Source organism: Pholcus phalangioides, unplaced genomic scaffold (genome assembly GCF_987345545.1).
Source record: "Pholcus phalangioides strain wild (caught in Gottingen) unplaced genomic scaffold, Ppha-v1.0 ptg000015l_1, whole genome shotgun sequence".
NCBI lineage: Eukaryota > Metazoa > Arthropoda > Arachnida > Araneae > Pholcidae > Pholcus > Pholcus phalangioides.
Window position 1 is genome coordinate 115330208 of NW_028301608.1, and position 23720 is coordinate 115353927.

The window sequence follows — 23720 nt, forward strand, 5'->3', positions numbered from 1 at the left end:
TGTCAATTCATATATACATTAAATCAGTGGACTCCACCTTTGATGCTAGGGGGCCTGTATGGATGGAGAGCCCATGGATGGAGCACTACTTGAAGTTTTATTTGTTACTGAAACTTAAATATGTGGACAGCATAATGTTTTACGATATTGGTGTACAACAGTTCCCAACTTCAAGGTGAAAATACGAGCCAATCTCCCCGTTAAAAAGTCTCACCGCAGAGAGTAACAGGCCTACAACGTTATAATTATTCATTCATTACACTTCATGCTCTACAAGTTGAGGAAAAACTCATAGTTTAAAAAATTTATTGTGCAGAAAAATCAATTGCCCACTGAAACCTTCCCATATATTCTGAGGGAATGACTTTATTGTCTCCTTTTCTCAAAAAAGGAACAAACTCCTACTGTTCCCCTCTTTTTTTTTGTCGCTAAAGAAGGGCTGCAGTGTAAGTCCTGCAAAGTGAAATCTTTGGATTGTGGTTTTGGGTGACTAGCAAAAAAAAAAAAAAAAAAAAATTGGGTAGTTTAAAAAAATATTTGTTGTCGAAATTTTTTTTATTCGTTAAACATGTGGATTTGACTTCTATTTAAAAAAAATTCTTTAAATTAAGGAATTCGTTGAATTGGGGTCCGACTGTGCATGTCTTTTCAGAACAAGATCATTTAGACAGTCCCTGCAGAAATCGAAAGAAATTCACACGTTTCTCTACAAAATACTTTTATGTAATAGCATTCAAACAAACAAAAAAAAATATTTGGTTTATCCAAAGCAAGCAATAAATAATAACATTCCTATAATCCTCTGTGTCGCAAAACTTGACGTCTGCGGAAGTCAACCATGACTCGCAAAAGCTTCAAAAATGGTACAACAAACATCTTATGAATTCTGACTAATATCAAAGTTATAATAAAACTGAAATAGACTAGAAAGCAAACTGTCAATAAAGCCAAAATCAAAGAGAAGCTGGTAAATTGCGGCGACAACGGCCAGTGTTCGTGGATATGTTTAAATGAAAGCCAAAAACTCTTCCATGCAGCTGGAACCCACACGTTGCTGAAATTACAGGCGATATCGAAGCTCTTATAGTTAATGTCAATGGTTGTGTTCCAAAAATAATCATTGAGACCCTGAAAAAATAATATTGCAGTCCTCAAATTATCTGAGCAATCGTCGATACTCGTTTCCTCACTGGGCTGCTCGCAAAAGACTAGGAAAAAATGGATGACTCTGTGGAAAAATCTCCATAAGGCTCTTATGGTCCGTTCATTTCCTGCAAAATTACAGCTGAATACGTAATAAAATATATGCTTTATGTGAACGCAGACGTTAAGAAGGTAGGAGCTTATCTCTTGAGCACAACGGCTTGTAACAAATGTAAATGCCAGTATAAGGACACGATTCTGATTCATTATGTGTGAAATTCACACATCAAGTGGAAAAATGTGAGTTATTTTAAAGATTCGAGTTGATCAGACTTTTTCATGCAGCATCCCACAGCGGCAGAGCATCATTTGATGGCTATGAAGATCTTAACAGTATTTCACTCAATATGCTTCAATCTTGAATTATCAGCTTCTTTTGTATGAACTTGAACCTGCAAAGAAAAAAAAATTGAAATGATGTTAGTTATACAATGATCTGTTTTTTTTAGCAGATCGTTTATCTCTTTAGAGATCTCACCGTTTTTTAGATCTTTTAACAGACTTGTCTATATAATACAGTAAAAGTTTTTAAAAAGAGTATGGCTTATAATGAGAATGAGAATCTTGCTATAACGAGTGATTTGGAAGTGGTTGTCAAATAGCTAATGCAAACCTTTACAGTGACAATGATGAGATATCTTGTCTAACTTGATTTGTTTTATTTTGGCAATAAAATATCTCGGTTTTTTAAAACCCCATCATTTTGGCAGGGCTGGATTAACCATTAAGCAAAATAAGCATGTGCTCAGGGCATCAGGAGGAAAGGGGGCACCACAAAAAATTATCAAATCATATATATTTTTTTAAATGAGAAACTGTTCTTACAGTCAAGCATGTTTTCCATCTCCTCCCCAACCTGTCGATCAACAGCCAACAGGAGGAGTCAGCTTTTGTTCAAAGTCTGATAACAGGAAAGAGAGAGAATTTTTTCCCCTTTCCCTTCGAGGTAGTATACCATTATGCGTACAGCATAGATAATAAGAATGGTAGAGTTTCTCCCTTCTTTGTTTTTTCATTATTATTGTTTGCGGTGTTGGAGGGAAAGCATTTATCAGCTCACACAATCTGAAAAAAATATTCTTTTGAATATAGGTGGCAATTTCCAGAAGGTTTAGTGATTTCTACTGTGGCAGTTATAATGCAGATCAAGAACATTTTAAAAACAGCTTAAAGGGTTAAATATTCAAAACATATTTGACTATAATGAGTTAGAAATTTAAAAGCATTAGCTATAACGTTTTTCCCTCTCTCTCTTCAAAAAGTTAAACATGATGACTCTTATCATGGCACACATGCTCCTCAAAAAACATAAAAATTCTGAGGTACTTTGAACAAAGTAACAGCACAGAACATTCGAATTGTTTATCTCCTTTATCTTATTTCGGGTTTCCCCACTATATACATTATGTGACGCTTTTACCAGACTTTTATCTTTTCTAGTGACTAAGTGATCACAAAACCAGAAGTTTACAACCATTTCCGAATGAGTAAAAAAACATTTGCGGGAAAATGCACACGAGTCTATACAGCCATGGGAGTGAGCCGAAATATAATAACTGAGACTTTTAGTTGTTCAGTTGATAGACTAAATTGCTTTGATGATATGAAATTCCGTGCAAAAGTGTCTGAAGGGAATCAACTGCTGTTAGACCAAAAATCAATTTTATGACTAGAGTTCTGTTCATTTGTGTTAATATTAGAACAAAACGATCTGAAAGATGTTTGACGGCACCTTCTCTCTCGATATCTACCTCTACTCCCCAAAGCAGAATATGCCGAAATGTGCGACGTACGTCACAGAACAACCAGTGCTGTTGCAGAACAATCTGGAAGAATTTTAAGAAAAGTGTAGAAAAACGCTATTATGTAGATGCAAATTTTTACCGCAGAACATTTTAAGTACGCTGAGGGATCATTGCAGAACAACGCAAAACATTCTGCTTTGGGGCCTCTACTTAACCTTACATGCACCTCATACACATTCTTCTGCGGAATTTCTAACCAATCAGTACATGTCGGAATGTGTTGTGCGAGTGTATGTTATATGCATGGCCCTAATGCATTTCTGTTATCAGTTGTGTTTGCTTCGCATTCTTGTTGGTGCTGCCATCTGCTTTTCATATTTTGAAGTAAAGATGATAAATGCTTGAATTTCATGCTATGTAAGTATCATGTTGAAGGTCTCCCTGCTCTATGCAGAGAGATTCTTTCAAACGGGAGGTCTCACATTTGTGCCTTGAAGTTGGAAAACCCCAGAAAACCAACCTCAGTTGACCACCACTGTGCTGTAGGGTTCAAACCTGGATTCTAATGATGAGAGTCTAGTATGATGCCTACACGACTGAACAGTGGCACCTTTGATGACTACTTTTAAAGCACACATGCACCTTGTCCATATGCCTCTGCAGACCTTTGATGACTACTACACTACTACTAAATCACACATGCACCTCGTACATGTTCCTCTGCGGAACCTCTAACGAATTGGTACATGCAAGAATGTGCGTGTACGTATAGTGAAACCTGACGTGAAGTTTGTTTCTGTGTAATACTTGTTATGTGTAGTGCTACCATCTGCTACCAGTTTTTCTAACTATTGGTGAAGTGTAATGATTGAATAATTGTATTGTTTTAGGCCTGTTGCTCTCTGTGGCGAGACTTTTTAATGGGGAGATTGGCTCACATTTGCGCCTCAAATTTGGAAACGACAGGAAACCAACTTCAGCTGATCACCACTGCAGTGACGGTGGGGTTCGAACCAATCTTGATGACTGCAAGACACAAAACTATACACCTCACTTGGGCCCACCATTAAACTGTTGATGACTGAAAACACATTGCCTGGTCTGACGAGTCTATGTTGTCAGTTGTATCTGGCTGATGGACGTGTGTGGGTACGGATAAAACCTCATGAAGCCATGGACCCTGCATGTCAACAGGGAACTGTTTAAGCTTGTGGAGGCTTTACAATTTAGTTGTAAATTTGTGATTTAATTATAAATTTTAACTTGTGTAGTTTTATGTTAATGACTAAGGACAAATAAATTATGGTATGTTTAATGGTATGGGGCCTGAGTATTTGACATGATATGGGTCCCCTGCTAGGACTAAAGACTAAAAAGTGACTGGTATTTTAACACCCACTCAAATTACTCACACCCATTAATGTGCTGTGTGCATTGGGATGGGCTTGGACAATTCCAACAGAACAATGACACGCTGGGGTTGCTACCGAGAGGGACTACAGGAATACTCTTCTGACTTCAGCATCCTCCGTTAGCTCCCCTAGAAGTGACCATTATTGAGCATGCATATGGGATACCTTGCAACATGCTGTACGAAAGAGATCTCCATCACCTTATGGAATTGTGGACAGCTCTGCAAGAATCATGGTGGGAATTGTCTCCAGGATACCTTTATATATTAGTGGAGTCTATTGTTCATGCCATGTCATGTTGCGGAAGTTCTGCGTGCTTGGAGAGGGAAACCTACTCGATATTAAGTAGGCATACCAGTTTTTCTTACACTTCAGTGTACATTAGCTTGGGTAATCAAAATCATTCTACAGTAAAACCCTTCTTTTGTGGACACTTGAGGGACAGAAAAATTTGTTAGTAAAAAAAAAAAGGGTGATCGTATTGGGGGGGGGGGGTCCCGTTGAAACTGTAAGATAGAGTATTAACAATAACTAAAATATTTCTTTATTTGAAAATAAATGAAATTCTCACAATAAAAGATGTGTTTAAAGTCACGAAAACACATGATTATTGTACAGATATGCAATTAAAATTACAAAAGAAATATGCAAAATTTGCACTGAATTAACGTGTTTTTTGGAAAAATTGATCAATCAATGTTTGGTGGGTTTTGCTGTGAGTATTCCAACTCATTAAAAATGTATTTTAAGCTGTGAGACTAAGTCCAATGCCTTTACGTCATTGTGTTTACAGAAAAATGTATGTCAGATATTTCGGAGGTTGATCTATTTTCACCCCTGGAAGCATAATCTTCTGCCGATACCAAAGCTTCTAAGCAGCATGTGTAAAATGCATGAGCACAATCAGCAACACGTGATTTTAGATTGTAAACCGACATCAGAGTTGCGAAACATTATGCTGCCATCTAGCTAGCATAAATTGAAATAAAATTGCAGCTGTTTGTGTCCGTACAGGGGCTTTAGTCAAATGGAAGGAATAAAGAAAATTGTGTCTGTGACCGCTAAGCAGGGGTTTAAAACACATTATTTAAATAGGCTTTTGGGCAGGAAATTTTCATTTGGCCGCAACACAGATGTGACTGTTAAGAGATGTTTTACTGCATATAATTATTTATTTACTTATTCAATATTGGTTGTAGCGGCCTATACTGAGATGGGTCAATTATTTAAACAAGTTAAATTACAGATAAGATATTTCCAGCTGCTAATTGACTGTGGGCAGATATATTAAGTTACGAATGAAACCGAGGCAAACATCTTCGGATTCGAATAGAGCAATGGCAGACATCTTAAGCTGCATGAATGAATGAACACCAGAGTCTCTGCCACCGGACTTATCCCATTGCAGAGATCTCTTCCAGCCCAGCTTCGTGGCAGAGTCTGGAACAAAGTGAGTGCACCTAACAGTCCGAGTTTGCAGCTACTGTTGATCTTAAGCTGCAACTGGAGTGAAAGGAGACATCTTCAGCTGCTAATAGAATGGAGGCACACGAATCCAGGGTGATGTGTTGGAGAAGTGACTTATTGTAAAGGGGCACTAGATTATCCCGTATTTGCCGAAACAGAAAAATTTCTCTTATATTATTTACTCGTAGGAGGGGTGGTCGTCCCCATCTGGATCCGTGCTTGGATTTGAGCAATTGAAGGTTTCGTAAAGGTTTGTGCGTTAAGCAGTAGTTTATTTTTGATTATAACTTCTTATAATTATTAAATTTTGAATTGAATAGCACGTTTTTATTTATACTTATGGCGTTGGAGCCCAGCAAAGAGGAGCTTCCTAGTCTTTGTGTGTGAGCCCACGCTATAAATTCACTATACAAAGGGATGTGAAAAGTCTGGCTTGTGGGTAAGGCAAAGATCCCAGCTTAGGAGGCCCTGCTCCAGGATGTGATGCATGACCCATATGTAAAGTAGTTACGCTTATGATAATCAAAAACTACCTATGATAATCAAAGTGGATAACATACTCATGTGAGCTTTAAAGCGCCATCTTTGAAACCAACTGCGAATCATCATACTGATTTGTTTTTGAGTAAAAGTACTGTAAGTTAAAAAAAAAGAAGCAAATATTGAAATTACTCTTGGAGATGTCGCCACCGGCAATCATTACCTTTGGACCATCAGCGATCAAATCTGGAAATTAATCGAAAGCATTTCTTTCCCCCCCCCCCTTCATTTACTGATAAGGCTTTTAATTTTTAACCCAAAATTCACGCTATGTCTAACGCCACAAAGTAAATAAACAATCATTTTCTCTCGGTAAACACCCTCCACCCATGTTGATGCTGATGATGCTTGTACTTTTTTGTAAACAGTTATAACAATGACCATACGTCCCGTATTACTCAGGACTGCCGTTTTTACATGAGAAGCCAACTTGAATTTCAATTTTTTACTGAAATCGAGGGAAAAAAATGATCTCCCCAACTCACAAATCATGTTAAGACATTCAAGACTAAACAAAGAATATTCATCTCACATATTTGTCATTTTTAGACGTTTTATTTCGTAGGATTCATTTTTACCCACTGCCATTTTCAGTAGAGCTTAATTTCCCGCCATTGGTGATTTTTTAATGATTAGTTTGCTTTGGCAACATTGCAATAGTAACTTTGTTTCTTTTGGCGTCACTTTTGGCAATAATTGGATGTCTCGTATTCTCTCGCGCGTGTTTGGAATCCCAATACCCCGTATATTTTTGAAGAAATATGATCAGTCTGATTGTTTCTGATTTCAATTTCAAAAATAATCCTCCATTCAAAAGAAATTCAACTTTTGCGGTCCTATGTCGAGGTGGACTCCGCCAAGGGCGTAGCCAGGGGGGGGGGACTTGGGGGTCTGGTCCCCCCCGAAATGTGAGAAAATGACCGAAAAAAGGGAAAAAGATGGCCAAATCTATTGTTCTGTCACTTTGGTCCCCCCCCCCCCGAACGAAATTTCTGGCTACGCCCCTGGACTCCACATAGGACCGCATCGAGAACTAACGGTTCTTCGTTGTTACGACGACCCCATACGACAGGTATCTTCAACCCGTTGATCGCAAGCACCCAGAGTGCTTGATGCTCGTGACCGATTTCGAGCACTTGATCAGAGTTCGAATCGAATTCCTTGTAAAAATTGCGTTCTAGGATTGAAATCATCCTAATTACATGCATTCGTATATCGAACTTGCCGAAAAGGGTGCTCTTCTTTTGAAGATGGATACAAGCAGTGCTTGCAACTAGAAAAAAGACCTCTGCGTTAAGATAATAAGCAGGCCTCTGAATTAATCTCTTATTAACAATATTCATAAACCATACAAAAACCGTAAACGGCAAACATCCAAGGACCTTCCTCATTGCGGGGGAGGCGTTATAAAGTATACTAATAGCATACAAAGTGTGTATTTTATACGAACTTTACCAACGAAGTGTCGGAAAAACCTCTGGACCCCCGAAAGGGTTAAGGTACACATTTACGGCTTACAAGCCGAACAAGTAAAATTTCCCGAAATACTCGCAGATTATGTGTATGCATCAGAAAAGGTACAATTTTATTTCCAAGTTATTCCATTAAGTACACACACACATGTCCATAGCGGTCAATTTTAAATCTTTTTTCTTATCACTGATTTGATGGCCACCGATTTCACTACAGTGGTGCCCTGCGTGGCCACCGGAATCACATTTTGCTAGAGCAATACATATCACACTAGAGATATCTATAGTGTGGTATGTATTACCTGGAGCCGTCCCTGAAGACAGTCGGAGCTGGAGCACTCAATTCAGAAATCAAAATTTCCTACGCAAAGCCGAAGACGAGCACCCACAGGTCTTTGAACAGGATGGACCATGAAATATTAATATTCCGTCCATCGACTGTTTTGACAAGGGAACACCAGTATAGATTGGTAAGGGACAATTCTTGATTGTGGTGTCGCAGGGAATTTTTCTCTAATAGGGTTGTTAATGAAATAGAATTCAAAACCCCCGGAGGTATAAGCTAACTCAATTGACATATTTAAAAGTACAATAAACATAGTGGAATAAATTGAGAAGCTACCCATACTTTATAGATAAGGCAATCAAATATTATTTATGGGCAGTGTATTATATTTTATCACTTATATATAGTTTCTGGTTTTTACAATTTCACTTTTAATTGGGTTGTTGTAGTTTCGGAATATATGACATCCATATTTGTTATGGGCCTCTTTTTTCTCAGCCACCTCGTTGGGCATTTGCCTGTTGTGGCCTTGCATCTATATAAAACATTTCCGACGACCTTGGGCTAATATGGACATGTCCATTTTATCATTTTTCCAATTTATCAATTACATTTTTACATCTTGTAAGAAATTGTGAACAAATCAAAGTGTCAGCAATCAATGACTGAGGACTTTCCATGAGGTTGCCTGGTATCATAGTCTGAAGTACGGCAGCACTTATTTTTTCGGCGAGCTTTCGACTTGAAAGAGGCAGCTCACACATGCATACCCATGTATTTTAGCAATACCACACTAGAGATATCTCCAAGTGTAGTATTGTATAAGTCTGGAGATAAGTGAAAAAATGTTTGCCATCCTCTAACATACGGTGGGACTATAGCGACGGGATTTTCTGGATTTCTTAGAACGTATACTGCGTAACAGTGTACTGATTGCAACCGCAAACCATTGCAACTGCAATGGTTTTTTTTTTTTAAGTATGGGAACGTTCGACAATCCTGACTTTCCATAAGCTGTGTGCTGAAAAATGGTAGAATTTCACATAAGGTGACTAACAACATCATGTCGAAAACAAGAGAAATTTATTTCCAATTTTAAAATTTTGACGTACTAAAGACAAATTATTGTACGGAACATTTCGAAAAGAATAAAGTTTTTCAATATTCAGTCCTACGTTGAATATAATGATAATAGCTAAAACAAAAACATGACTTTACATATCAAATCTAATTGACTAGAGAGAAAAAGAAACACACAAAACAGCAAAATAGTTTCATTCCCCTTTTTTCCGTGGCCAACATGAAATTTAAACAAAAAAGACAAAAATTCACGAGAAGCTGAAATATATATATGAATATATAATATATAAAAATGCAAAAGCACATTTTGTACATCCACAGGCTGTGAAACGTCTTCCGGAAGAGATTTCAGTAGAAAATGAAAAGAAACGTAATGATAATCTTCTTGGTAAGTTCTTGAGGAGGTGGGAGAGAGGTGGCGACATCTTAGATTACATCTTAGTTACATTTACATAATTTTTGAAGAAAATCACAGTTCTTACAATTTTTACATGAAAAAAAAAAAACTTTTGAAACCTTAATTTCAGATATGCAAATGAGATCCAGCGATTCTTTAATGAGATTACAGTTGACAATAAATCGGCAAACGCTTTAGTTCATGGCCTTATTACATATAATAAGAGAACATTGCAGAGAGGCGAATGCAGAGCCATGCATTCCTCTGATTAAACAAATTGTAAGCGAGAGAATGCGATTACTGTTCTTTATTATATGGACAGGGTCTTTTTTTCTCCCTTGCATAATTTAAGTGTAAAAACTGATTGCCGGCGTTGCTTCCCATTCGTCACTAAAGAAAAAACAAAAGAAAGTTTATTTGTGAAAAATTATATATTTTTTCTAAACTTGCTACAGCAGAGCGCCAAATTATTCGACCAAGAAATGAACTGGAACATACAGTACTTTAACGGTTTCGGCTGGAAAATGCCAGGATGCAAATTGTTAAACCACGCGTTTCCACTGGATAGACCGTTATGAATAATCACGTCGTGGTTTGATTTATCACTAATTGTAAAATTGCTTTAATTTATAGGGTGACTTGATTTGTGTGTGTGTGAAGTAGAGCATCTGTCATGGTAAATTTTCGAGTTGTCTTGTGAGATCGTAAATATTGTTCGATTATCTACTGGTCGTAAATATTTAGCGAAAATAGACCAAACGTTCCGCTTTTGTTTTATTGGAATATGGTCGCGCTAGTCTTGTATCAGCTTTTCAATCGAATAACTTTACTGGTTTAACCCTGTTACAACAAACAACGTACGGACACAAAATATCACGGCCCTATGTAGACGAAAGAAATGCATTCGAGCTCTCTCCCTTCTCTAGAGACTCATACAATAGAGAAAATATGTCTGGGAGAGGGTGAAAGAGAAGCTCCCAAGAACGTCTTTCCCTTCGTTTACTAGGTACAATATTATTAGAGACACCAATTTTTGCGATTTATCTCTGCTTGTTCAATTGCAAATCGTCCCAATTTGTTACCAAAAGCCGGTACGTAAAGAAGTTGATTTTTTTTGTCACCAAAAATGATTTATGAATGCAGAGGTTGTTAGCACGCTTGTCCTGGCACGAATTGGTTTTTGTCACTTAGTTATTCCCACCGCTGTGTCGTCAGTGCCGTTTCGGCTAGAAGTCAATTTTAATGGATGCCAAAACATTGCTGAAGAGGCTAAAAGAGATGAATACGACTATCGCTAAACTGCATCTTAAGGCCTATTTGGGAAAAGAACATAATAGCGAGATATCACATGATGTATCAAGTATATTATTCTTTGTAGAACTACATAAACCCTTCATATGCGGGTGAATCTAGCCTAAGCGCTGTAAGTGGGGGTTTAGCCTACTTCTTGGCACAGTATCGCCAACATTGGCGAATTTCTATTGCAATGCTAACTGATGAGAACACCCTTTTATAAGTGACCACTAGGAAGCAAAGAAAAACACCCATAGGGTGTAGCGCAGCAGCACCTCCTATAACTACACACATCCTGTAGCTATAGATGGCATTGGTAGGACAGTGATTATAGTATCTCGCTTACAGTCCAGCAAAGAAAGAAGTGATATTGCCGATAGGTGACTTAGCCTGGGCTGGTTCCGGTCGTGATAGTAGGGTAAGTCTCTCTCTTGCAATGTATTAGGACATTAGGCAATGTTGGCGGATGCCTCGTTAACCGATTTCATGATGCAACTCAATTTCTTAACTTGATTTCTCGTTTTCTCCGAAGATCTGCTCAAAATCGAAGAATATTTATTGATCGATAAGTCAAATGCATGTCTGATCAATGTCTAAAATACTCAGAATTCGGACATTGGCTGTAACATATATATTCATATAACCGCTACCCACCTCTCTTTCCTCAATACCATCGACAATGCAAGAAACAATTTTGATTTGTAATTCAATCGCGAGAACAAAAGAAAAGCGTGAAATATTTTACAAATGCATAAGTTGTTTTCTCACGCGTGCGCAAAACACACTTTAGTAGTACATCAACAACCACCACATACAATAACAGTAGTAAAAGGAAGAGCTCAAAAATGATCGACCGATGATAACTGCTCGATTCATTCCGCGTTGTAGAGTTTCCTGTAAAAGCTTTGGACGTACGTGAAGACACACTTCCAGTCTGGCTTCTTCATGACGACCATGTCCTCGACATCTAGCAGCGGTGCGATGTCCGCTCTATCCCTGAAACAATAATAATAATGTCTCAATGATCGAATAAAACCGAATAAAAGGATAAAAAAAATATTCACACAGTTCTGGGAATGTCTACGTATTCTAGTTAAATTTACGAACAGGAGCACTGGAGAAGCTTACTCGGCTGTTTTGAAGGCTAGTTCAAAGTTGTGCCTCCTGTTCTTGGGGTTGAGCTTCTGGAAGTCGAATGCATCCGGGTAGAAATGGTGGATGAGAGCACAGAATGCCATACCGTCGTTCCAAGACGTCGAGAAATTCGTGATTTCAACTTCCTAATATAAGAAAAAAAAAATTATAACGACAAGTCCCAAATATTTTCCTATTTCACCATGCCATTTTTTATCCAATATAATGATCGGTAAAAATCATCCATTCCATTACAACGACCAAAAACTCAGCTCACCTACCCGGTTTTTTTTCAAAGAAATGGACAAAACCCGCCGTTGAGTATGTTTGACTGATGCTTGGAGAAGAAAAAAAATAAAGATAAAGCGTGTGTGTGTTGTCATTTGAAAAAACATATCAATATGTTCGGCCGTCCCACTTTTACAGGCATACGGCAAGGTGGGTTCGACCCAGCGATCACAATTTCACAGAGATAAAAGGAAAGAACTCTCTCTCTCTCTCGACAATATACCTAACTTAAAGGCGTTAACAACAAAAACATATAAAACTTCAAAGTCAACATATAAAAAGTAATTGTGTGACAAATAAACACATTGACTAAAAATTATCCTTGAAATAAATAAAAAGCTTAACATAAAAGATTAAAAACTATGGAGAAAAGAAAGCTAAACAACAGGTAACAGTTCTCTTAGGGGCCGTTCAAGTATTACGTCATCATCGATGAGAAGGGGGGGGGGGGTTCCGATTTGGTACTTTTGATGGTAAGGGGGGGAGGGGGGGTTTGGATAATTGGATAATGCTTACGTCATCAACCACCCTTTATGAAAATATGAGTTATAGGATTCAGAGGGGCAGAGCTGATCACGAAATTTTGCTGACAGGGGGGGGGGAAGGGGGGTCAGCGTTTTGCTGATTTTTGCTGACAGTGGGGGAGGGGGTCAAAAATGGCTAAAAATTTGCTTACGTAATACTTGAACGGCCCCTTATGTACAAATATGTCAGGAACAGAAAAACTTCCTCTTGTGTTGATCGGCAAGTACAAAAATCCAACACGTTATGTTAAAGGTGTTAAAACATTGCCGGTTTCCTACAAAAATAACTCGAAATCGTGGATGACAGTGAGCATTTTCGAAAAACGGTTGAGTAGTTTAGACAGACTAATAACAAATAAACGAAGAAAAATGGTCATTGTGATTGACAACTGTGCAGCCCATCCTAAAGTAACTGGTTTGAAATCCATCGCGGTGGAATACTTGCCTCCAAATGTGATTTCGTGACGTCAGTCCTACAGTCGCCTTAGATTAGGGTATGGCTACTATAATTAAGTCATCTTAGATCAGGGTAGAACCCTTTATATACGAAGGTAAGTATATGAAGTTGTCTTAGATCAGGGTAAGGCGAATCCAGTGGATATTCCAGCTGGATATCCAGTGGCTATAGGGAATTGCTATTAAGGAGGATCGTTTCATCACTGGATGAAGGTAAAATTTAGTAAAAGTGAACATGCTTACAGCACCGCACATTTCTGAAACAGCGTGGAATGCAGCTTCAGAGAAAACAATTAAAAACAGCTTCCATCATGCTGGTTTCATAGTGGACTGTTTTGATACTCAGCCAGTAGGTGATGAAAGTTACGATGATGATGAAAGGGATTTCTGAGAGATTGAATGTCAACGACAAAACTACACTTGATGATTTTGTCATGGTGGAGCGAGATCTGGAACACGAAGAAAAGCTAACTGAAAATGACAATTTCTCAATATCGACCTGAATGTGAAATATCATCATCGGAAGAAGAAATTCAGATGCCGAATATCAAAAGTGTTACGAGTGCTATTGATACTCTAAAACAGGCATCTTTAACACGTCCCTGTATAGTGCTCAATGCTCGTGTCCGATTTAGTGCTCGCGAGCATTTTGATCAACGTTCGTAAGCACTTTGTACCTGATTTTACTTTCCTTAAGGCTAAAATGCTGCACAATTTATTGTTTCAACATGATAATTACCCAAACATACCTTAGATTTAGTCCGGAAGAGGTTGGAAGACAAAAAAAACGCCTTCTCAAGGGAACGGGTCATCGGAGTCTCCTGATCATAATCCCATAGACAATTTGTAAGAATAACTGAACCATGGTACATCATCGATTGCAGCAGTGATGTCTATACCAAAGCCAATAAGTGAGTCAAAAATTGATGTGGGACAATGTATTTGAAAAACGTAGAAAGTATTTTTCCACGTATGCCGTTACATCAGTGGGCCCACATCACGAAAATGCATCTATAATACATTCACTCAACGCTAATTTATCACTTCCTGCTTGGAAAACTGATGGCAGTTCTCTACCTAACATTAGGAAAGCACCGCCTTATTTCTCAGACAATATCATCAACCCCAAAACGTGGGATGCCACCATCGACGTCAATGGTGCTGCTAAACTGAATGGTGACATCCATCCACAGTGAAAGAAGTCGATTTATCGATAGATCGAACATAAAGCACACATTCGTTAACTTTAAAAGTCACCAATTTGCAGGGTCAGATTTCCGCATGGACAACATGGGCATTTGCCCAGAGAATTTATATAATATAGTATATATTTTACTCATATTTAAAAAATTGTATGTGGTAAAATTTTGGAAAATCAAAGAATTTTTTCTAAATCACATCATACTATTTCCAAAGTGCCCATTACATTGCTCTCAACACTCATTTTGTTCTTAAAGATATTTCAGTGGTTTTAGATTAAATTTTGGGGGCCGATTCCTAATCTGGCATTGGTTTTACCAAATTGGCTCTGGTTTTTGAGATAATGCATACTCTCAACAACATAATTCGTATTGATTTCGGTCATTTTTTTAGCTTTATTGTGCATTGAAGGTTTTTTCCTTTCAAACCGAGCACAACTCAGGTCTATCTCTCTCTATGGGCGATTTACTACCTCGTGAGTTGGCCGGAAGTGTAACTCATTTCATTCCGTGCACCGCCCAGGCTCTATCGACCATTGTCAATTTTAGCCATTGCCCGGATGAGGGGGGCTGGGCGATGTCGGGTGCTTTATTATGCATATAAAAATATAAAATACATGAACATTGAATATAAAAACACATTATTAAAAAAAAAAGTATATACAGATTTAAATATTTCTATTATACAATATGCAATTTATTCCGATGAGCTCTTCTGATGTCTTTTTTTAGCTTTATTGAGCTTGAGACCCTTGTTTTTCCTCTGTGGCCAAGCGCCAGGTCCTGAACCACGTTTTCCCTCATTGGCTTGTTGGCTCGGGTGAGCTCTCCGCCGTGGCCAGGCCAGGTCCACGTGTCTTCCCTCGTTGGCTTGTTGGCCAGTGTGAGCCCTTCTTGTCACATTGGTCCGACCAGGTGCCAGGTCCTTTCAGCATGAGAGGAGGGGGTTGTTCGATTATTCAAAAGCTCCTCAGCTTTTGGTAGGGTGCTTCGCAGTTTAAACACTGATCATTGGGACTTTGTTTCTTGGTTACTCTTTCACTGGATCATCCTATTTGAAGTCAGAGTCAGAGTCTTCCCATATTTCGACCACTTCTTCTCTCTCCTATTGCTCTCCCTCTGTATCGTATTCTTCGTCTTCTAATTCTTCTATTTCCTGGGAGAGTACCCTATCGACGCTGTCTTCGGCTTCTGCCCTTGCTCTCAGACTTTCGCTCCTCCTCAGTTGTTGCGTTTCATGTGGAGTCTGGATGGTCTCATCCCTCTTGCTCTTGGTGTGGAGATGTTCCTGGTTGGCCTCTAGGAATTTTACCAGGTCCTTGATGGTTTCCAGGGCTTTTCCATCTCTCTCCATCCTTTTGAACCATTCATGCTCCAACTGAGGGAGCGGCTTAACCAGGTGGAACTCTGAGGTCTTTTCGCACTCTGTTGCGTAATGCAATGGGCTTCCGACTCCTCCACACAGGCACTTGTCATTGTTTGAGATCCCGAAGCGGAGGAAGTGGGTGGGGAACGGCCCGTGGCCCGAGAGGAACATCGTCTTCTCTCTGCTCCAAGATCTCTCTCTCCACTGTATTTTGGGCAGGACCCTATGGATTAACTTCCCATGTGTGGCGGGGTGGTCCTAGAATTTCTGCCACTCAACAAGGATGTGAATCTTTATTATCCTTTTTGCAGTCGCTGCTGGAATCTTCTTTTCCAGGAGGATCGTACGGCTCAAGGTTGCTCCTTGGCCAATCGGTACGCCTCCTCGTTCCCTTTTTCTCCGACATGGCCACGAACCCAGTTCAATTGGGTGTTTGGATTTTTTTAATAGAGCCCTGCGGACGGTCCTGGCACCCTCGTGTCTCGTGAGGGGGTCTCTTATGGCTTCCAGGCTGGATCGGCTGTCTGTGTATACTTTGGACTGGGTCGTTGTGTTTTCCAAGCTACTTACCGCTTCTCTTAGAGCGAAGAGCTCCGCCTGGAAAATCGTGCACCCTGTCAATATCCTCTGCTTCCACTCCTGGGGTACTACATCATCTTCGTATCTCACGAAGGCAGCACCCGTTCCATCCTGGGTTTTAGAACCGTCTGTGAATATGGCGATTCCTTCGTATGAGATAGGGCCCGTTTCTTCCAGGGTGATGATCTGGCTCTCCTGGATGTCGGTGGCGGGGTGCACGTCCCAGCCTATCCTTCTCTGCTCTAGCTCACTCCACTGGTATTGGGCCTTCCCCCAGACTGATGTTCCTCTTGAGTCTTGTCACCATGACTGCTTTGGACACATACTCCGTCTGAAGACTCAGTGGGGGAACTCCTGCGATGGTCTGCATGGCTGCTTTTGACGTCTTGTGGTAGGCTCTTGTGAGAAGGTGCAGGAAACCTCCCTGCAGGCTGTCCAGCTGCCTCTTGAGCTTCTCTGATGGGCCCTGGTACCACGCAGCAGCTCCGTATGTTATTATCTTGATAGCCACCTGGTCGTACAATATCCTTCTGAGCTTCTGCGTTAGTCCCCATCTTGGGCCTGCCATGCTCACCAGTGTTTGAAGGTTAGCGTTCGCCTTGGCTCCCTGGGTTTTTAAGTGTGATATCCAGTCCAGGTCTTTTTCCAGAGTGACCCCAAGATATTTCATCGTCTTCTTTCATGGAATCCTGGTTCCCTTCATCCCTATCTTGCAGGGGCGTAGCCAGAAATTTCGTTCGGGGGGGGGGGGAACCACTTTCATTTTGGGGGGGGGGGAGGACGAAAGTGACAGAACAATGGATTTGGCCATCTTTTTCCGGTCATTTTCTCACATTTCGGGGGGGGACCAGACCCCCAAGTCCCCCCCCCCTCGCTACGCCCTTGCTATCTTGGGTCTCTTGAAAGCATGTGAGTGAACAGAACAGTGTGTGGGCGTGGACAACACCTATTACAGAAAGCCTCCACGCGAAGCTTGTGACGTTACTGAAGTCGTCCGCTTCACTTATTGTCATTGGATATACTGCAAAAAAGGTAAAATTTCACATTCGTCGGTCTGCTTTATCCAATGGCTACAGGTGAAATGGACTTCGCTGACGTTAAAGCTTCACTCGAAGGCTTTCTGCTATAGGTGTTGGCATGGGAGTGACGAAAAGAGTGACTTAGAGACACAGGTGTACTTGCAGGAGTGGGGGGGGGGGGGCGAGCTCCCCAGCACCGGATGGCGAATTCGAGGAAAGTGTAGCCAAGAAAATTAGACTATAGTGGGAGAAATGCGTCAAAATTTGTGTATCCCACAGGCGGCAAAAATCATAAATGCGCCTCTGGGGGGCAATACTTCTTTTGTCTAGGGCCCCCATCAAGTCAAAATTGGGCCCTGCATATTTGCCATGTACCGCTAGTTTGAAAAAAGTTGGCCGAAACAAGAGACGCTGAAAAGCAAAACGGAAATTTCTCAAAGGCTGTTTATTTTCGAGAGGTTCAAGGTGATTATTTTGCAGAAAACGACGTCGATGAGAACGAGACAGAACGAGACGAGCACTTGACTGACACAGTCAAGGAAAAAAAAAAACTGCTCTTTCAAGTGGAAGCCGTTTGTCAAAGTCGATGACTGCGATGCCAACAAACCATCGGGGACATCGACGGTGACGTCATCTTCTTGATACTTTGTACGTATTATAGTAATTCTTTTCTCTCACAATTTGCCTTAGATGCCAGATGCGAAGGAGCTTCGACGCAAGGTCGGCAGAAACGGCCTCCAAAACAAAATCAAGAAAAGTCTTTGATAACCAGCGAATATGGAGTCCTTACGATAGCTGGGAAGCCATTTTTCAACTCATAAAAGTGGAAAAATAACCAGGGCCACCCTTACCAGATGCGGAGCCCGGTGCAAAAATAGAAGCGGGACCAGAGGCATCTTAATAACTTTGGGGGCTCCTTAGCCTCGATTTTGTATATTATGTAGGAGAGGGGAGTTGGCATCCAAAAAATTAATACATTATTACAAAATATTCAGGAATGCTCAAAAATATCCACGCAAAATTAATAATAAATTGATAAAAAAATGATTTTTTTTTTACTCTCAAAATTGACGAAAGAAATAATTTCAAACCCAATTACAATTAGGATCTAATGAAAGAAATTGCCTGAGAAAAATAATTGGTAGAGATGATTACAGCATCCATGAAAATTCAGAATATGTGGAAAAGAAATAATTCCAGAATTGATGAAATTTCACAAAAATGATGAAAGTTCAGAATTTCATAATTGATGAAAACTCTGAATTTATGAAAGAAATAATTCCAGAGTTATTTCTTTCTAGATGAAAATGCATATTTGCATTCATGAAAATTCAGAATAAATGAAATAAATTATTATTACCGTAAGTACGGGGCCCGTTGCGACAACACCTGTCGCACCCCCCTAAGAGCAGCTCTGAAAATAGCCATAGCAAATTTAGGATATTTTTGGCTCCATTGGCCTGCCTGTCTTACCTTATATTCTTTGGTTTTGCTCTTGCACCACGACAGCAGCATGTCTTTGATATCACTGGCGCTTCTTGTGACGCCACCACCAGCCCTGAAGCTGCAAACAAACAAAACATACGCGCGAGTTAGAAACCTGAAGCATTTCTCAATCGAGTCAGAAAATATGGCATAAACATTGCTTTTCGTGTCCATTCAGGCCAATATTAGGGGCCATTCAAATATTATGTCAGCATCGATAAGGGGGGAGTTGGATTTGCTGACTTTTGAGGACAGGGTGGGGAGGGCGTTTGAATAATGCATACGTCATCAACCACCTTTTATAAAAAATATGAAATATTCTTAATGATATCTTTACTGGGAATGCCAAAAACGAGGAAAAACCTTTTCGTAGTTTGTGGGCACCTAAACTAACATCTCCCTCCCCCACCTTCGCACCGTCTATGGCCCTGTGTGATATGGACGAGAAACAAGCTGCGATGATTTACGGAAACTACTACTTGTGAAAACAATTTTCTTGTATGAGTGGAAAGCTGTGACCACAACTAGTTTGTGTGTAGGGTGGGATATTAAAAAAGAAGCAAAGGTTTGGTCTATTTATTTACTATTTTCCTGAAGTAATTGATAACGCGTGGTGTGGGGCCCACCTTGCACCCGGAAAGAAATAGGTAATCATTGGCCAGCCAAGACCAGACATCAATAATTCCATTCATCGCATCCATAGCTAGTACTTATGTATTTATGTATAAAAAGTTATACTGTACTTCAAATTACATACTCCAATGGTTGTTTTTAAGCAACCATCTTGCCATTGACTGATCAACATGTTCATCAAAAGGCAGTTTGTGAAGTGGATAGACGAGAATAATGTATTGTCCGATAATCAGCATGGGTTCAGGAAGGGGAAGTCATGTGTAACTAACCTCCTTTGCTTCTATGATCACGTGACCTGGCTTTGGGTAAGAGCAAAAAATGTCGACGTTGTTTACCTTGATTTCCAGAAGGCATTCGATCGGGTCCAACATGGCAAACTCTTGAAGCGTTTACACGAGATTGGAATTGGGGGCAACTTGCTGAATTAGATAGAATCGTGGTTAAGAGATAGATCGCAACGAGTTATGGTGAACGGGGAATTCTCTGGTTGGACAAACGTCACAAGTGGAGTTCCTCAGGGAAGTGTCCTTGGCCCCATACTTTTTTCACTTTATCGATAAACTCGATCAGGGTATCGATGGGATTGCTAGCAAATTCGCAGATGATGTGAAGCTAATCGGGGTAATCGGGAAAGAAAGCGATAGGGAGTTTTCTCCAGACCAACTTAAACAGGATTGCAGCATGGGCAAATGAATGGAGCATGACGTTTAGCGTTGATAAGTGCATGGTCGCTCATTTTGGTTCGAACAACCCACGGTTCTCTTACGAGTTGAATGGTGTCACTATCCTGGATGCAACTAGGGTCACCGATTTGGGAATTCTCATTGACGAGCCGCTTAGGTTTTCTGAACATTGTTCAGCGGTGGTAAAAAAAGCGAATAGAATGCTTGGTCTCATTTTTAAGGTCTCTTCGCGTTCTCCTAAAGTCATTCTTCCGCTTTTTCGAGGCTTAGTTCGTCCTGGACTGGAGTATGCTGTAAGGTTTTGGAGACCATACCTACAGAGGGACATAGACTTGGTTGAAGGGGTGCAGAGAAGAGCTACGCGTGTCCTTATTGGCACACAGGGCTTGCGTTATGACGAGAGACTTCATTTTTTGAATATTTTTACATTGGATGAACGCAGGTGTCGAGGAGATATGATCGAAGTGTTCAAAATTTTCAATGGGATGGATAGGATGGACCATGAACTTTTAGTACACCGCCAATCGACTGCTTTTACAAGGGGACACCAGTATCGATTGGCTGGGGCAACCGGAGGGACAACCGGACAATGCAAGGTTATGGTGTCGCAGGGAATTTTTCTCTAATAGGGTTGTTAATAAATGGAATAGCTTACCCCCGGAGGTAGTAAATTGTAACACAATTGAAACGTTTAAAAAAGAATACGATAAACATGTTGGGGTAAATCGAGAAGCTATCCATTCTTAGAATAAGACAACCATAAGTATTCTTTATGGGCGTTGTATAATATTTTATCATGTGTATATATTGTTTATAATTTGTGTTAATTGCATTTTTAATGGGGTTGCTGGAATGACATCCATATTTTTATGGGCATCTTTTTATCAGCCACCTCGTTGGGCATTTTGCCTGTTGTGGCGTTGTTTTTGCATTTGTATTTAAAACTTAGAGAAACCATGAAAAAGACGAGAGCTCAATGCTCGGTACTTCGCACCAACTAGAAATGGCAATCTCTATACCGCTCCTTCAATTAATGCTTAACTTATAATGCTTAGGCTTGGGTTAAACCAGTAATTTATAAACTTGAAACACATGCCAAAAATATAGTGTGTTCAGTCTATAATCATGTGCAAAATAATCCCCGTGTGTACATAGCACTACAGCAGTGTTAGACGGTGGTGGTCACACTCCCATCGTATATTTTCTAATGGCAATCCAATCAGGCGTACGCAGAGGATCGACTTTTGGAAGGGCACAAAAAAGCTTACGGGAGTAGGTCGCAATGAATTTCTTAAAGAGAAATTTTGAGTTTTAGTCTCTTCAAATAGCATTGCGATTAAGCTTCCGAAATTTTATTTTTAAGAAATTATGTTTTTACATCAAAAATAAACTTTTGATTGTCGGGGAGCGGCGTAGGGGCTTCGCCCCCCCCCCACATACACGTCTCTGATCCAATATGCGTTAGAAGGCCAGGGGGCAGAGCTGACGAAATTTTGCTGACGGAGAGGGGTCAAAAATGGCTAAAAATCTACTGACGTAATACTTGAATGGTCCCTTAGATCAGGGGTAGAAAAGCCAGACAGTCCCCACGTTAATATTCCACAGGAACATCTAACGTATAGGGGACGTGTTGGATAGTATTTATGACAACTCCTAGAGAGCCCGGGCCACATCGCTGCATTTATTATGTATAAAAGAAACAGAAGGGATTGAACAAACTTTACAAAGGCAGTTATATCAAGGGTGCTATGCCAAGGCCACTAGTAATCCATAAAAAATACCGTGGGTCGCTTGAGTGAACTGTAAATGCATCGCGGGCCTCCTAAGTAATCTGTAAGTGTGCTGTGAGCCACTCAAGTGATCTGGAAGCGTGCCGCGGGAAACTCGAGCATGGCCGCAACTAGAAACGAAAATTTAATTCGTTGCCTGGGCCAAAATCAATTTTGGAGACCCCCACCGATATTTTGAACGGAAAAGAATAAATTCGGTGCCCTTCCCAGTCCAGCGCCCACGCACAAGATCCTCCCGACTTCCCCTGGTTGCGGCTCTGCACTCGAGTGATCTGAAAATGTGTTTCCAGCCACTTAAGTAATCTGAAAATGTACCATGAGCCACGTTAAGGCACTGGAGGTGTACCGCAAGTTGCTCAAGAATTTGAAATGTGCTTTGGGTCACTTGTGATCTGGATATACGTCGCTGGCAGCTTAAATGATCTGGAAATATGCCACGGGCACTTAAGTGATTTGATAGCGTTTCGTGGGCCTAGTGAGTGATTTGGTTATTTGTAGCGGGCCACATCAGAGGGCTCCAAGGTCCATGTATTCAGCATGTATGCCTTAGATCGAAATATATACTGAATAGTTAGAGGGACATAGATGACCTTACTTTGGCCTGACAGCACCACCCTGTTGCTTGTTCTGTACGGCATCCATCTGCTGGAATTTAGCCTTCGCTGACACTTGATTATCTGGAACAGAGAAAAAGTTTGTTTCCAATAATGTTTTATAATCATATGTTGGTCATGTAGGCAATTCGGATGGACCGATAGGACTATCCGGCTCTTTAAAGTCCTGCTTTGAACAGAGAAACTTGGACTCATTGGGTCGAGTGCTGACTTTCTATAACTAAACAGTTATAATATACATAATGTCCTTAAAATCATGACCCAAGAGTTAGGGGGGGGGGAATCGAACCAAGAGCGGGTACGGGGGGGGGGACGATTTTCCCTCCCGAATAATCCGCTGCACTTGCGCAATAAGTCGATTTTTCGACACATCAATCTATATCCCCTGGCTTTCCACTCTATCCACAGCTGAACATGTCTGCATCTGCTTTATTCGGAGCTGAAGATGCTTGCCTCCACCGATTTAGAGCTGAAAATATCTTTTGATATATCAGCTCTAAATCGGCCTCCACTCAATTCCTCCGCCTCCACTTCATTCGCAGCTGAAGATGCTTGCTTTCCCTCAATTCGGAGCTGATGATGAATGCCTCCACTCCATTCGAAGCTTAAATGTCTGCCTCTGCTTCATTCACGGCTGAAGATGCTTGTCTCTGCTCGATTCGGAGCTGAAGATGCTTGCCTCCACGCGATTCCTCCGCCTTCACTTCATTCGGAGCTGAAGATGTCTGCCTTCGCTCAGGTGCGGATTTAGAGGAGTGCGATGGGAACGACTGCCCCTCCCGAGAGCCTAATAATATTGGATAAGTTTTCTGTCTATCCCGCAAAATACGGGACGATCGAACGAACTTAAATAATTCGCCCCTCCCATCACATCTTCCTGGATCTGCACCTTGGTTTCATAATATAATAGGGATCATAAGGTCACAAACGAAGCCTGGTGTTGGTAGGGACGCAACTAGTACAACTTCAAGGCGAGTTTAACTACAACAACTTGCGAATAGACAGAGCCATGCTATTCAACTTGGGTAATGTATAATAACGCTACATGTAGTTTC

The 23720-nt window shown here is 40.5% G+C and overlaps 1 protein-coding gene and 1 long non-coding RNA gene across 4 annotated transcripts in view; both read right to left on the reverse strand.

Annotated features, from left to right (window-relative positions):
* Positions 1-712: 712 nt before the first annotated feature.
* LOC149077658 (uncharacterized) lies at positions 713-6699 on the reverse strand. Its single transcript, XR_016194182.1, has 2 exons — positions 6388-6699; positions 713-1595 (listed from the first exon to the last, which is right to left on the reverse strand). It is a non-coding gene; the product is annotated as an uncharacterized LOC149077658 (long non-coding RNA).
* A 2695-nt stretch (positions 6700-9394) lies between these two features.
* The window catches only part of LOC149077659 (uncharacterized), a 57018-nt gene continuing 42692 nt past the window's right edge, over positions 9395-23720 (reverse strand). For all 3 annotated transcript variants that reach the window (XM_089245223.1, XM_089245224.1, XM_089245222.1), the window contains 4 exons: positions 22647-22728; positions 18934-19024; positions 12024-12175; positions 9395-11891 (listed from right to left, as the gene is read on the reverse strand). In XM_089245223.1, the coding sequence (XP_089101349.1) occupies positions 11768-11891; positions 12024-12175; positions 18934-19024; positions 22647-22728 (449 nt within the window). In that variant the 3' untranslated portion in view covers positions 9395-11767. The remainder of the gene's footprint in view (positions 11892-12023; positions 12176-18933; positions 19025-22646; positions 22729-23720) is intronic.